Here is a 16,631-nt window from a genome sequence, read left to right as displayed (position 1 = left end):
TAGAATTTGACAACACTGCGTTATCTAATACATTAGGCTGCCTCTCTCGTGCCATCCCAGTTCCTGGATCCTGGAAAGAAAGCGCCCTGGCCACTGGCGAACCCCAAACTTTCTAATAGGGTCGTGTCCTCCCATGCCAGCTTCCCGACCGTCCGCGGGAGGGAAGTTGGAAGAATTAGGGGGAGGAGGGGTGAAGCTGGCAGTCCTTGCTAAAGTGGAGAAAGTAGGTGATGACAAAGCAACTGTGAAATAACCAGAAAAATACCCCGAGCGACCCAGCTGGCACTAAGGCTGCCACATCCACGTGAACCGTCTCTCCTGCTGGACTGGAGAACAAAAGCAGGGAGCGGCAGTGATCTGACCAGTAGCTCCGAGAGCTCATCAGTCTGTCAGTAAAAGTAGCCTATTGGAGGCGAGGATCCCTCCCTCCTCTTCCATAGGCACCAGAAATAAAAACTGAAAGAGACTCTAGCTTTGTGTTGCTCTCCTAAGTGCTGACCAACCACCCTGCACAATGATTTGGGAGGGCGGCCGGTCCTCTGGCTTGGCCATAACCAGGGACTTCGGAGCTTCTCTGAGCAGGAGCCAACGAGAACTGAGGAAAACAATGCGTGTGGTGGAAGTGACAATATCCTGGAAGGAAAGAAAGGAAGAAAGTTTGTGGTGAGCAAGGCGCTTACATCCCTTTAAATTCTCTGGGTGTTTCTTGGCATAGAAAGTGGCCAGCTCTAAGCAGTAGGCAGGTTAACATAAGAAAGACACTTCGCAAAACTTAAAGCACTGTATGAATGCCAGCCATTATCATTATTGGTGGTGTTACAGCAATTAGGATTCAGCCACTGCAAAGGGAAAAGATCCATATTTGCAAAGCGCAGGGAACGCATGCATTTGATCCTAAAATTTAACTCTGGAAGCAATACTTGTTTTAGGTGGATGAATATGTATTTAGGTTGTGATGTGACTTGCAGTCAACCCTTCGTTTTCAAAGAGGACCAGTGACATCATGGGTGATGTCTTGACTTTCGGGTGAATTGAATTTAATCGAGGCAGAGTCAAGCAAAGTTGCCAGCCTTGGGTATTGGCTTGGTTTCAGATTTCTCATCTTCTAATTGTCTTCTCTTCTCTGTTCCTTCCTTCCTTCCTTCCTTTCCTTCCTTTCCTTCCTTTTCTTCCTTTCCTTCCTTCCTTCCTTCCTTCCTTCCTTCCTTCCTTCCTTCCTTCCTTCCTTCCTTCTTTCTTTCTTTCTTTCTTTCTTTCTTTTCTTTCTTTCTTTCTTTCTTTCTTTCTTTCTTTCTTTCTTTCTTTCTTTCTTTCTTTCTTTCTTTCTTTCTTTTTCTTTCTTTCTTCCTTCCCTTCCTCCCTCCTTCCTTTCTTCTTTCCTCTCTTCTTTTCTTCCTCCTTCTTTCTCTCATCTCTTTCTGTCTCTGTCTGTCTCTACCTGCTTGCCTGCCTGTCTGTCTGTCTCTCCCCCCTGTTTCTCTCCCCCCTCTCCCCTCTTTCTCCATTTGTGTAATGGGAGGGAGAGATGATGCCTTTTCCTAGAGAACTATAGTTGGTGGGTTAGTTTTATTTAACTGAAAAATAATGAATTACTGTTAACGTTGCTCTATACTAAACGCTCTATACCTCTAGTAATCTGAGGAGTTGAGGGGTAGGTGTGGGGAGGGAGATTTCTAGAGAGTTTTCTTCAACCTGGCATTTGTTTGATATTTTTAATGCTAGATACATGATTGAGGGCTAAGAATGTGATTGATAAGACCTTTCTTAACTCTGCTTTTTTTTCTCTGAGTTTTTACCTTGATGTTACTTTATTATCACTGAAAACATAAGCTGATGGTCCAAGATGGTCCTAGAAAGTAAATTGCTCAGAGCATTAGGAGGAATAGGGCTCCTGGTGGGGAGTTTCTGCAGACAGGATCAACATAGCTGATGGTGTGATTTGAAGAATCCAGAGTTGGCCTGATATCCCAAAGTATTTTCCTCTCTACCATATAAATGCAATTGATAAATGAAAGTGTTCTCTGAGAGACAAAGCATATTCAACTGGGACCAGTTACTAAAAACACTTCAGGGTGACTTTGCTTCTCAAGTTTTCTTACAGAGTGTGACTCTGATACCAAGCATCTAAGTTTCAGTTAGGAGAGGAAAGTTTTAGAGCCCAAGCTTTTGCCTAGATCAGTAAAATGAAGCAGGGATGAATGATCAATAGTAATGCGGGGGAAGGGAAAGACAGAGTAGAGTGTAGTTGACTTCAAACTGACCTATATCTTAGTGTTTTCAATGGCTGACCCAGGGAAGAAATCAAATATGGAATTGTCTTAAAACCAGGACAAAGAAGGCTCTGTATGCTTTCCTCACTCTTGACAGGGCATTTGGGAGTGGAGGGAGGGAGACTTTTCTAGCTCCTTGGGTCAAGCATGCAAATTGATGCTTTAGGTGAGAAAGAAAAAGGACTCACATTTATAATTCTCACAGTATGATTTATACTTCTTACTGAGTAGCTGTCTATCCCACTAGTGCCCTCATCACTCTTAGAAAAGGAAGGGAATGTTCATTAAAGTGTTTGCATAAAATACTTTTTGAAAATGAATATTTTAATAAATCATAGGTAGTAAAAGGCAGAAGGCTCTTTTTGCATTCCTACCTTCTTTCTTTTTAATGTGACAACATTTTCATATTGAACATTCATTGTGGGGCTTGTTGGAAAATATAGATCTAAATCTAATTTCTGCCAGATTATTTTCTAATTTTCAAGTAGTTCTTATTGAAACGTTTCCTTACAATTCTCTTCTCTTACAGAAAAGGAAGCAGAGACGTGAGTGATCTTCCCATAGCCACCTAGTTTAGAGTAGAATCAGACAAGAATATTATGATTTGGAGTCAAATAACCAAGGTTTGAATTCCAGTTCTTCTGCTTATTGCTTCTGTAACAAGATGAGGTAGAATGGAATTGGATGAGATGGAATGGGAGGAGATAGGATAGCATAGTTAAGATAGAATAGGATAGAGACTGAACCTGTGATTTGATTGATGTTAGGATAAAAGATAAGGAAGTTCCTTTGACCACAGCGAGTTGATTCATTTCTGCAACATAGACTATTAGAGTAGTCTAGTATACTTGAAGGGTAATTGAATTAGTTGCATGCGGTAACAACTAGAATGCATCAGAGGCAAGTCTTTTATGAGGTCTTTAATAGATTTATTCTCTATCACTTTATCAAGCCATGTCTCTATTTCCTATATGATGTTCAACAAATCATTCAACTTCTGTGCCTCAATTATCTCATTTGTAAGATTTGCATTTGGACTTTGACCTCCCACTCTGAAGAGCCTATTAGCCAGTATGCTACTCAGGTATGCCCTGGTTTGCAAGGTTATTTTAAAAGTCACAACCAAGTCTACAATGCTGCCATCCTTGTCAGGGATGAGCTGTTCTTTTCAAGTATTGTTACAAGGTTCTGTGTTGAAAATCACAACTCTGTGTAACAAAAAAAATGATCTGTTCTTCCAAAGCCTTGTAGCCCCTGGGTTTGTGTGTTGTGCAGAAAGGTGGGTCACATGCTTTACAGAACAGTTTCCTATTATAGTGTAAGCTTGGCAGGGAAGGAGCACGTCATACAGAAAAAAACAAAATTAAAAGAAGGCATTTAGAAAATCTGATATGATAGTTTTCCTAGTTGCTTCAGAGGAAAAGTTAGAAAGCAGAGATAAGCTAAACAATTTCTTTAAATCCCAGCGAACTTTTATCTTCCCTCTGACACTGCTTGTGCCTGTGATGTATTTACTGATTCCCTTTGAAATCCATTCTCGTGCTTCTGGACATGGTTCTTTGACTCACCCTATCTACCTGAAATGACGCATGGCCTTCTGTGGGACTTAGCTCTGCCCAGGGAATTTGCACCACCAGACCCAGATGAATGTCCCTGGAAATCTTCCTGCCAAAACTTTAATTCAAGACTTGATTAACAGCAGGATGGAAAATGTTATACTGCTTGTAATAAATGAGCTGGGTCTTAAGGAGCAAGGGGAATTGGCTCTCCCAGGAGATGGGAGTGGTAAGCCCTCACACCTCCAGGCGAAAGGCTCCTCATTCTAAGAGAAAATACTAATTGTTTATTTTCTTTGTGGAGTTTTTCTGTTAAATTTTCACTTACTATCATTGTCTGGTTGACACCAAAATATCCTGCTTACTCTCACTGCTACACAACACCCTTTCTCCTTCCTCCAGACCTTCAAAGTCTCCTTCCACTATTGCCTGAAATGTTTTCTCTCTTTACTCATGCCCTTTGGAAGTTCTACTTCTTTTCAAGATTCAACAGCAAGACAAAATAAACCTTTTTTGATGCATCTTCCCTCCCAATTGTTAATGCTTCCACCACCCTCAAATTTACTATATGTGCATGTGTGTATAGTGTTATGTATATATATCATGGGTATGCATATATCATATATCATGTATATCATATAAACTACATAATATATAATGCCATATAAAATTATATATAAAATGTATGATTATAACATATGCAGAATTAATTATATTATCTATTATGCAATACGTACAATATAATATGTAATTCAATATATTTTATTACATTATATGAACCTCATATATTATATAATGTGCACAATATAATACAATATTGTATTACATTATATATAAACATATATAATATAATATATACAATATAATATGATACTACATCTATATATTGTTGTTTTCCCCCAGAATATAAACACCCAGAGGTTCTCTGCAACTCTCAGGTCTCCATTCCTCATTCAGAGAAAAGAAAGAATCTGAAAAAGTCTGAAATAGATTCTTTTGTGATCTTCTCCAGAATTTAATCATCAATGCAAGGATAATTCTAGGGCAAGAAAGGATGATTCCAGAGGCCCAGCACATCTCCTATAAGCAAGAAACCATGGTGGAGAATTCATTGGCATCCTGCTAGTTGTCTACAAGGATTAAGGGGGTAGGGAAGGGCCCTAAACCAGGATCAGTAGAAAGATAAAAGAATGAGCACAAACTAAAAGAAGGTCTTTTACTACTTCCTGGAGTAATCCAGGTCTCAACTGAACAGGAATACAATCTTCCTGTAGATATCAGGAAGGCAGATTATGGTACTAAGATGTTCATAGGAACAAGAATGTATTCTTGTTTGGACTCTCCATATGACTTTGAGCAAGAAATGTCTCTCTCTCTCTCTTTAACATTTTCTGTCTCTGTAAAAATGTGAGGGTTTGTTGACTCCTAAGATTTTATTCAGCCTCCAAATTCACTTCATTTCAGCAGGTATGCTTTGTTTTTTAGAAAATGAAATAATGAAAAGAAAAAAAAATTAAACAACTTGATCAAAATGTCTCTTTATAGCTCCTGAAATTGGTGATACAAGGTTCATTCATATAAAAGGAACAATGTATTATCAACTAGATAAAAAATGAATTTTGTTTTGAATCAAAAAATTCAGGTTATGTATGATTTTCTAGGAAGCAAAACTGTAGCTAGGACTGGGCAAATGAGGCTTTGCCTCAGGGCAACAAAATATAGAATATATGCATGTGTGTGTGTGTGTGTGTGTGTGTGTATACAATGGTGAGAGCACCCTCCCTGAGAATGCTTCCTCCCCTCCCCTTTCCATGTGAATTCTTCCCCTGCTTCCCACCCCAAATGTGCTTCTGAGCATCTCCTGAGATTCAGACTCCTTTTTATTATTCCCTTCCTCACTGTGCTTCTAACTCTCCAAAATTTTATTAGCATTACTCAGTTGCATATTTACCTATAACTTCACTCACTCTGGGACATTTCTCCACCAAATGCTCCTTTTCTCCAATTGATGAGTTCCTTTAGAAGTGTTTCCTTTTTGGAAACAGACCTAAAGTTATCTTTCATTCCCCTACAAGCTGTGGTCTTCACCACCATGATCTGTGTTACCTTCCTCTACTAGTGTATAAACTTTTTGAAGACCAGAATTGTCTTTCTTTCTTTTTTTTCAATAAGAGCTTTTTATTTTTCAAAATACATGCAAAGATAGTTTTCAACATTCATCCTTGCAAAATCTTGGTTTCCAAATTTTTTCTCTCTCCCTTCTCCCCCATTTCTCTATACAGCAAGTAATCCAATACATTTTAAATATGTGCAATTCATATATATCTATATGCATATACATATATATACATCCACATTTATCATGCTGTATAAGAAAAATCAGATCAACAAGAAAAGTATGAGAAAGGGAAAAAACCCCAGTAAACAATAATAGAAATGGAGAAAATACTATGTTGTGATCCACACTCAGTTCCCATAGTCCTCTCTCTGAATGCAGAAGGTTCTCTCCATAACAAGTCTATTGGAATTGGCCTGAATCATCTCATTGTTGAAAAGAGCCAAGTCCATCACAGTTGATCATCACTTAATCCTGTTGTTCCTGTGTACAATGTTCTCCTGGTTTTACTCACTTTACTTAACATCAGTTCATGTTTGTCCCTCCAGACTTCTCTGAAATCATCCTGCTGATCTTTTCTTATAGAACAACAATATTCCATTACATTCATATACCACAATTTACCCAACCATTCTCCAATTGATGGGCATCCACTCAGTTTCCAGTTTCTTGCCACTGCAAAAAGGACTGCCACAAACATTTTGGCACATATCCCTTTTTTATGATCTCTTTGGGATACAGATCCAGTGGAGATATTGCTGGATCAAAGAGTTTCACTAGCACCAACTTCCTAACTTTCCCCTCTCATGTCTCAGATACAAAAATTCCTAGTTATTTAGTCTTCTCTAGGAAGTGACTAGTTACAGACAGAAGGAAAGACACTAGTTATTTATCAGTAGACAATGACACTCAATCACTTCTTGTTGGATGAATAGATGAAGCTATTTAGCTTGGCCTGAAGAAGGATATGAGGTAAAATAATAGTGTTAGCTAACATTTATCAATAATTTTATGACTTACACTGCACTTTCTTCATAGTAACTGCAAGGTTGGTAGGAGAAATACCATTATAGACCTATTTGAATAATAATCATTGACATTTATGTGGCACTTTAAATTTTGTAAATCATTTTATACATATTATCTCATTTGAGTCATAAAAAACCCTATGAGGTAGTCCCTATCCTAATATCATTAATGATAGTAATAATTAATGTTATTATATTGGCCCAGATTATGATTTCATTAGTATGAGAACTCCCATTGGAGAAACTCCTGTCACAAATATAGACCAGTTGTTCATCCGTAATTTGTGATCCTAGAGGTTAAATGACTTGCCTATCTCATGATCACACAGCTAATATATGGCAGGACTTCCTGACTCTTAGGCTAACCCTCTGTTCATGACCTCACACTCCCTCTGATCTCCATTTCATGAAGATGATCAGAAAGACTGGGAAGACTGAATGATCTTACCATTGTCACTGGTAAGTGTGAGAGGTGGGTTTCAGACCTGGTTCAGACTTGGATCCAAGGCTATCACTTGATTGCCCCACAGTGGCCACAATGCTGGTCCCCAGATACATTCATCTGTTGCTTCTTGTATTAGGAGAGGGTTTAATATCCTCTTTAACATCATATGAATCTCTTCCTAATCCACCATACAGAATGATATACATTTAGAGGTCAAATAGTAATTATTTCAGAGATTTATTGGGAGAATATTATTATTTTTTTAAAACCATTACACAAAAATTTAGCTACCAATATTATCTTCTATTATCTATAAAGATCATTTGTATCTCTTCTCATTTGTTTTGGGTCTTAAAATAATGTCATAAGCAAAACTCACAGAATCTGTATCCAGATTATTGTGGATTGTTACCAGTTGCCCAGCTATATTGTGATCTTTTCAGGTAGTTTAGTCCCTGGGACTAGGAGGGCCGAGAGGGTGGTGAGTAGGGAGACAGAAAAATCAAGTCAGATCCTTTGATTGTGATATTTTATCAAATATTTTTTCTAAGAATTACTTTCCAAATAAAGAAACAAGTTTATTAAGGTGAAAGATTCATCCAAAGCCATACGAATATTAAAGCTGGGACTCTCAGTCCAGATCTTCTGAAGAAAAGGTCTGTAATCCTTTCTCCACTGCTTTAGTCTGCAGTGACTTTAAGACCTTAAGCAAGTCACTTAGCCATTCTAGGTTATGGGCAAAACAAACACTTTTTTTTTTTTTTTTTTTAAGCTTGAACAAAGAGAGATTGAAGATTCTGTGTGCTGTGAACTTCTAAGAAAGGTGCCAGGGAGAGCTGGATCACATGGTCCCTGAGTGTTCAGCTATCACATTCCAGGAGCTGCTTTTGCTGTTCTGTTATTTGTTTGGGGGTTGCTCATTCCCTCAACAAATATTAACTGGATGTCTATTGTGCACTGCAGTGTGCAATGTGGTCTAAACAGCCATACTTACTGGTGCTATACTGGTAAACAAATATTTTTTCCAATGGTTTTTTCTCAAGTTGAATGCTTCAGTGGGAAATTCTTCTTTCAGCTCTGACTGTGCACAGGGCAATACAGCTGGGGTTGTTTATGGACAGGTTTCCACCTGGCTCTGAAACAGGGCTGAAGCAGGTGGTACAGAGTTGTGGAGGGCTGCATTATTCCTTCTTTTAAAACCACAAACAATTTATTCCCCAAAGATTCTGCTCTGCTTTTTTTTTTTTTTTCAAATAAGTTGCTGTGGCTACAGATCTTTGAGACCCGACATCATTATGAAAAGCTTAATAAGCCTGTTGGGGCTTTCACAGTCTGGATCTAACTTCTCTTTGACCACATACACATAAATACACACATACATACTCATACACATGTGTATGTAATACACATATAAATATTAAATATTTCTATGCATGCATGTATGCACACACACACACACACACACACACACATGATCAGGACATTTGGCAAGCTGGCCAGTGCTTCTGGTCCTAAGGATCTGTGGCCCATATGGAGGAGTCCTGGCTAAGGACCAAACACTGCCCACAAAAGCAAGCAGAGCTTCCAAGTTCAGTCATTTGTCCTTTTACATGTGAAATTCCCTTTAATTTTTTAATCTGATTTCCCTTTTCAGCTCAGACACAGTTCAGTAGAAAAGAGTGCAGGATTTGGAATCCAGGGACCTGGGATCAAATCTTGGCGCTGTCAATTTGTTTTTGTAGAATCCTGGACAATTTGTTCTTGTACAATCCTCGTACAATTCATTTCCATGGATTTAGGCTGGACTAGATGATCTCTAAAAGTTCCTGTTTTATCTGGTTCCTATGAGTCAAGAGAACTAGTGGTCAGAGCTGCTGACCTTAAGAAACTGCAGTCCATCTCTGAGTCATGTTCAAAACAAGCTAATGGCCACAGCAGAGGATAACAAACCTCATTAAATAGGATTTAGTTTTCTCCTATTATAAAGAAAATCATTTAAATGTTTCAGGCATTTTTATCTATAAGGAAACAAAATGTGTTCATTATCATAATAGCTATAATTAATTATAGTACAATGAATTGTATGCCATATTAGTAATATAATATAATATATTAATATAATTAATAAGATGTGTATGGAAGTAGATAGAAGGTAATCCCAATCAAGAAGACATGGTTTCAAATCCTACATTTGACAAATGCTATTTGTATGACCACGGGCAAGTCATCAGTGTCTGGAATATTATAGGTGCTTAATAAATGTCTATTGGCTGATTGTTATAATGTCTCATATCCCAGGCAATAATCCAAAACTTTATATTACAGCCAAGTTGTTCATATAAATAAGGAAGGGTATTTTAATAATGGGAATTTCCCTATTCTGATGAAAATAACAATTTCAGATCTTTATATATGAATATATAATAGCTAACATTATATAGTACTTATTATGTGCCAGGAAATGTGCTAAGGTCTATATAATTATTACCATGTTGATCTTCATAATAACCTAGGATGGAGATGCTATTATTATCCCCATTTTACAGATAAGCAAACTGAAAGAAATAGATGGTTAAGTGCTATGCCCAGGGTCACCAAGCTAATAAATGGGTGGAGTTGGATTTGAATTCAACTTTCTCAGATTCCACTGCATAGACATTTGTGTGCATATACATGCACATACAGAGCTGCACATGGTTTAATAATCATTTGTTAATTTATTTTTATTATTTATTTATTTTTGCTGAGGCAATTGGGGTTAAGTGACTTGCCCAGGGTCACACAATTAGGAAATGTTAAGTGTCTGAGGGTGGATTTGAACTCAGATCCTCCTGACTTCAGGGCCCGTGCTCTATCTGCTGTGTCACTTAGCTGCCTCCCAGTTTAATACTTATAAGTACTAGTAATATAGTACTTTAAGGCTTGCAAAGTTATTTAAATGTAATCTGTGTTGAATTCCCATAAGTATCTTTGAATTTCACTCTTGGTATTTAGAATAATAAAATTTAACTCAGGAGGAATTTTATGTCATCTAATCCTACCTCCTTTTAAGAATCCTTTCTACAAAGTCTCCGACATTGAGTCAACTGAGATAGAGAGCTGTACCTACAGGCAGAATGACCTGAGTTCAAATTCAGCCTCATATATGTAATAGCTGTGTGACCTTGGGCACTTAACCTCTATCTCAGTTTCTTTAAATGTAAAATAGGAATAATAATATTGAGCTCCCAGGATTGTGATGTGGATCAAATGAGATAATATTTGAAAATGCTTAGCCAGGTTCTGGCACATAGTAGATGCTATATAATGCTAGCTATTATTATTAATTATTATTATTATTATTATTTCACCTTGAATACTTCCTGTGATATATTCTTACCACATTGGGAAGTAATTCCTTTTCCTCCTTCAAATTCAAATTCAATTCAAATATAGCTTTCACCCATTAGTCCCGGTTCTGCTGTCTGCCCCTTCTTTCCAGGACAAGACTCCACATTATTTAGAGACAACTTAATTTTCTTAATTTTCTCTAAAGATTCTTCAACCATATGACATGGTTTCCAGACTCATCTGACTCTTGGCCACTATCCTCAAAACATTCTCTGATTTGTTAATGCCACTTTTAAATATGGAACTCCAAGTTGAATGCATTAATTAAATGTGATCTGGTCAGCACCAAACACAATTTTATCTTCCTTCATCTGAACATTACAACAGCCTGATCTTAATATAGGATTCCTCCAGTTTGGTCCCTGTCTGATGCAATCAAGGTGACTCTGGGATTTTGATCACTATACCAGTAGAATTTAAGCTAGGTAACCTACTGTTAGTGGGGCAGCTGTTATTGTTGTTGTTTGTCCTTCAGTTCTTGAAGAGGACCATGACATCAGAAATATGATGCCACAACATGCAAGTGAATTGGACTGAAGTAGGGGAGGGTTGTACAAAGCCACTAACCAGGCTCACTTCTCCAGAGCCATTTGGGTCCATTGGCTAGGTGATGCAGTGGATAGAGGATGGCTTGGAATCAGGAAGTCTTATCTTCATGTGCTCAAATCTGGCTTCTTAATTAGCTGGGTGACCCTGTGCCAATAACTTACCTTTTGTGCCTCAGTTTCCTCATCTGTAAAAAAAAAGCTGAAGAAGAAAATAGCAAACCACTCCAATATCTCTGCCAAGAAAACCCCAAATGAGGTCATGAAGAGTTAGATAAGACTGGACAATGACAAAAGGTAACCTGATGAGCTGGACCTGGAGTCAGGAAGACCTGAATTAAAATCTAACTCTGTATACTTACTAGCTGTGTGATTCTAGGCAAGTCATTTAACTCCTCACTTAACTCCCATAGTATTGTCTGTAAAATGGAGATAATAGTATCTATCTCTCAGGATTATTGTGAAAATTATGAGATAAAGGTAGTTTGTTCGGCCAATCTCAGAGAACTATAAATATTAGATAGTGGTAGCAAATAGAGTAGTTCATTTTGAAACCAGATCTTTTCACTGAAAGTCTAAGGTTTTTCCTACTATAATACTGTTACCAGAAAATTGTCTGAGAGGAATTTTTTTTTTTTTTTTGGCTACAAAAACTAATGAATCTATTTACTAAGGCATGGAAAAGTTACTATCTTATAGGAAGAAAGAATAATTAGCTTAAAGGAAACAGATGTTTTGAAGAAAGATTTCATTAGTTGTTTTTTTTTTTTAATTGCTGTTACTGTTAGCTCATGGTTAGCTTATGGTAAAACTTTCAAGAGTTATTCTTATGAATTAGAAACAAGTCATCTCCCCTATCCTGAAATTGTGCAAATTGATTTTTTTTAATCTAAATGGTGGCGTTAATCTTTATTTCTTAGTGACCCATCATCTCTCTATGTCAAAATAATTTTGTTTTCACTCTGCCAGTTGCACATTAATTCCCCTGCACCATATCCCTTTCAAAAGTTCTGAAAGAATTTCATACAAATGCACACACATTTGACAAGAAACCTTCCATATATTCCTCTAAATTATTAATAAAAAAAAATTAAAGAACACAGAACCAAGGAAGGGGCAGAAGCAAGGATGGGGCACTGTGTCATACAGAGAGACCTTCTTCTTGGTGGACAATGAGTCATTAATCAAAACTGGTTGGTATTGATTCACAGCAGGGACCCTGGCTCGGTCAATACTTTAATGGCACCTGTAATCAAAGCCTAGGGTCTGACTCATGTTAACAAATCAAACTAGAAATGTAAACAGTATATCTAACTCTTTTCCTGTGCTGAGGATAGTTGCTAGCATTCAGTTGTTATCAATGGTGATAATTGTTCTAAGTCTATAGTTTATTATTAACTGGCTTTCTTAAAAATCCCAAAGCCAACTCCAATTCATATTGGTCTCTTCCTAGTGCCCAAAGATGCTCTTTCCTTCTTAAGAAGATAAACTTTGGATAGATGTAAAGGGTGAAGGGAAAAGTGAGGGTGAGATGGTAAAAGACAGGGTGTTTTGTTTGGCTTCCCTGCTGGATCAGATATACTTTTTACCTACAACTTTGGGGATTTTGAAGTAATTGAAACACACCAGGATGACTATAATGGAGGTCAAGGAAAATCAGTTAGGCAGGAGGCAGATGGTGAGCCTTCCATTTCTTCTTCATTACCACTTCCCTCACCTTTCCCATTGCCCAAAGGGGTGGAGGGACTGAACTGTCTGAGCAAGGGGGAGGGGGAATGAATTAGGAAATGGGTCATAAAATTTGAAGACATTCAAACACCCACTGGCTATAAAAGCCACCTTATGCTTAATTCTAATTGTCACTGAGGCAACGTGATTCATTCCCTGCTGTTTTTTTTTTTTTTTTTTTCTCTGCTCATGAGATTAGGTGGTGTCTGGGAGGAAGGGATTGAAAAAGACAGATCTCCAGCCTTTTTTCAACCTTCACCTCTCAGTCTCCAACTGGGAAGGAGAGGAGCCAGTGCTGTATTTCTCTGTGTTCACACTCAAATCCAAGGGGCTGAATATCTGATTTATGAGTCTTGGGGTGGATGAAAAGAAGATAGTTTGAGAAGCAAAAAAGACACAGAAGAGAAAGATGTGCTACAAGTCTTAAAGAAGGATTTATTCTCTGCCATGTCTGGAATTATCTCCAGAGGATTCAGTTGAGTGCTGGAGAGATGATACTCTGCGTCATATGGAAATGGGGTCGAGGAGAGGGGTTCTTGCTGGATTCTTGCATCAAGGATTTTGTGAGAGAGTGCAGAAACCCTGAGGTCCAAACAAGACACATTTCCTGCTAGTCAGATTTTGATAGGCAACCTGTTGTAGTCCAGAAATATCACTGAACTTGGAGTTAGAAATATGAGTTGAAATTCCGCCTTTACCACTTACTATGTGACAAGTCCATACGGAGCCTCAGTTTTCTCATCTGTAAAATGGAGATTAATAACTTTTTCTACCTACCTCATCGTATTACAATGAAGAAAGTGTTAATGTAGAAGCACTCCACAAACGCAAACTATTATTATTCCAGACACTCCCAGCGCTTTCTCACCTTCTGTTTCCAGGGAACTGTGCTGAAAAGAGGTCCTTTGGTTAAGGTAGGTCCAGGCTGCGTTTCTCTACCATTTTGAGCAGCCCTGGGCTTTGAGGCTGGCAGAAGAGGGGCGAAGCAGAATGCCACGATAGTACATTGCCAGCGTTGGGATGTTAAATCTTTCCAGACTCACAGCTCGGCTCCCTCTCCGGTGGTCTTTTCTCCTGGTTCCGGAGCAAGCCTTCCTTTAGTCCTTCCCCGGCGCAGGCCCCAGGCGCTGTCCGAAAGCTGAAAGACACAAACACTCGAACCTCCGGGGAGGAGAGCATCCCAGTCCCAGAGCGCTGCCCCACCCCGCCCCGCCTCCTGCCCAGCAGGAGTTGCCCAGCCTACCAGGCTGTAGCTCAGCCCTCCCCAGTCTCCAACCTTGGCCTGATTACTGACCGCTCCAGGGAGTGAGAGATCTGGGACCCCACCTGCCCGTCTTTTTCCCTACTCCCCCACCCCAGTTTCCTGCTCCGGCCAGGTTGCTGTGACGCTAGGGTCTCGCCCGAATCTTGACCCCAGGTCGAGGGAGAGTGCGCGGCGCTGGAGCTGGTGGCGCTGCTGCTGGAACTGTCCCGGCCCTGGGGCCCTAGGCTCTTGCTCGGGTCTCGGGCCACGACGGGCGGGGGAGGGACGACGCACGCACACACACGCGCGCACCCATACAGTCACACACATGAAACCGCACTCACACACTCGCGCGCGCACACACACGCACACACACATACACGCGCGCACACACTCACACTCGCTTTCTCGCTTTCACACTCACACATTCGCTCTCCAGCTCTTGCTCTCACACCCACAGAGACAGAAAGAGGCACTTTGCAAAACTCCACTCCGCGCCAGGTAGAAGCAGCAGCGGCAGCGGCGGCGGGTCCGGGCGCTGCCGGCCCCGGTGGGTGCACGCCACGGTCCGGGCTGGAGCTCCCTCAGCCTCCGCCTCGCTCTCCTCCGCCCCCTATGTCCCACTCCCGCTGACAGGCTCACGCCGCTCCTGGGGCTGCCTGCGGCGGCGGCGGCGGCAGGAGCAGGAGCAGCAGCAGCTGCAGCAGCAGCAGAGCAGAGCAGCAGCAGGAGAGGCAGCGGTGCTGCCTTCATGGGGGCATCTGCAGGCTAGTCGCTAAGCCCCAGTCTCCCGGAGGAGGAAGGAAGGAAGAAGGAAGGAAGCAAGGAAGGAAACCAGAGGGAGAGCAGAGAGGGACGAGGGAGAGCGCGCGCTGAAGAGCGGAGCCGCGGGTAGGCAGGCGGGGAGCGAGCCGCGCAGCCGGACTCCTCCCTCCCCTCCGCCGCCGCGGAGGCAGCAGCAGTAGTTGCCTCCTCCCTGGACCGAGGGACCGAAGCTCAGCGTCGAGCAATGGCGGCCCGGAGCCGGAGCCGGAGCCCCAGCTCCTTGGCGTCTTCGCCGCCGCCCCTGCCTCCGCCCCGGCCCCTGCGCGCCCTAGCTTGAGAAGCAGTCAGGGCAACCGGAGGGCTCCGCTGGGGAGGGGCGGCTTTAGCCCCGAACTGGACTCCTTTCCTCCGTCCTTTCTCCCCGACCCTCTTCAAGTTCCTCGCTCCCCGACGCTTGGCCTCCCTCCTCGAGGGCAGAAAGTGGAGAACAGCCTTGCCCCTAGTGGCTCGCCCGCCCACCGGTCCCAAGCCTTCCGTCAGCCCTCCCGCCCCTGGGCTGCCAGGGCAGGAGGGGTGGGGCGGCGCGGCGGCGGCGAGGCCATGGAGAGTCCGGTGGAGAACCCGAGCAAGGCGGCGGAGTATCTGAAGGAGCTGAACCGAATCATCGAGGCTCAGCAGGAGCTGCTGGAGCGGCAGCGGCGGCGGATCGAAGAGCTGGAGCAGCAAGTGGCGCGGCTGTACCGGGAAAATGCCTGCCTGCAGGAGGAGCACCAGCGGCACCTGGCCTCCTGCCGCCTCGGGGCCACCGCACAGCCGGGACCCCCTTCAGCGCACCCTCCCGCGCCGCCCCTCGGAGCCATCCTGGAGAACGTCCGCCACGAAAAGTAAGCTGGGCTGGGACCGAGACGACCGCGGGACCTGAAGGGTCGGCGCCTGGGGTTGCGGGGCTGGGTGTCGGGGAGAGGAGGCCGGGAGGAGCACTTAGTTGCCATCCCGCCGCCCCGGTGGCGCACCCGAGAGTTTGCACCCTCAAAGTTATCGGAGGGTTGGGAGATTCGCCAGGAGTATTTGGACAGGAGTGAAGGGGACGAGGTGTGTGAGGCATTTATGGGCTAGATTAGTGATCTGGGGCAGAAGCAAGGCGACTTTTTGGAACCCTGAGAGTCCTTGCTTAGCTATACGAGTCTACAAGGGTTGCTGCCCCGGCCGATCTCGGCGCTCGCTCCCCAGCGCCGGCGGGTGGGTTGTGAAGGGAACCACGTACTGAGCTCTTTTTTTTTTTTTTTTTTGCAGTATAGTGGAGATGGAGATGTGGAGGGACAAGGTTGACTTGGGCTGGAGGGAAAGGAAAGTGGTGCTCTTTTCTAAGAAGTGTTTTTGTGCCTCTCCTGTCCCCGTTCATATTGCCTATCCGGGTGGGATTTAGGACTCGTGATGTTCTGAGGTTCATCTGGAATTCAATCAGTGGGAGTTGGTTTTTTCCTCTACCCTCCCCTCAAATACTGACCGGCATTTCTAACCCTATTAGTGTGGACCGGCTCAGGA

The 16,631-nt window shown here is 42.0% G+C and overlaps 1 protein-coding gene and 2 long non-coding RNA genes across 4 annotated transcripts in view; 2 read left to right on the top strand and 1 right to left on the bottom strand.

Moving 5' to 3' along the window:
* The first annotated feature begins 381 nt into the window (after window positions 1–381).
* LOC116420563 lies at window positions 382–13,455 on the top strand. Its single transcript, XR_004230923.1, has 2 exons — window positions 382–663; window positions 13,278–13,455. It is a non-coding gene; the product is annotated as an uncharacterized LOC116420563 (long non-coding RNA).
* LOC105749594 lies at window positions 13,336–14,715 on the bottom strand. The gene is made up of 2 exons (XR_004230916.1): window positions 13,947–14,715; window positions 13,336–13,820 (listed from the first exon to the last, which is right to left on the bottom strand). It is a non-coding gene; the product is annotated as an uncharacterized LOC105749594 (long non-coding RNA).
* A 354-nt stretch (window positions 14,716–15,069) lies between these two features.
* IQSEC1 (IQ motif and Sec7 domain ArfGEF 1) overlaps window positions 15,070–16,631 on the top strand; it is a 741,922-nt gene continuing 740,360 nt past the window's right edge. For both annotated transcript variants that reach the window (XM_031945892.1, XM_031946101.1), the window contains exon 1: window positions 15,070–15,970. In XM_031945892.1, the coding sequence (XP_031801752.1) occupies window positions 15,687–15,970 (284 nt within the window). In that variant the 5' untranslated portion in view covers window positions 15,070–15,686. The remainder of the gene's footprint in view (window positions 15,971–16,631) is intronic.

The sequence above is a fragment of the Sarcophilus harrisii genome, chromosome 1 (genome assembly GCF_902635505.1).
Source record: "Sarcophilus harrisii chromosome 1, mSarHar1.11, whole genome shotgun sequence".
Classification (NCBI taxonomy): domain Eukaryota; kingdom Metazoa; phylum Chordata; class Mammalia; order Dasyuromorphia; family Dasyuridae; genus Sarcophilus; species Sarcophilus harrisii.
This window is presented reverse-complemented; position numbering and strand designations above follow the sequence as displayed.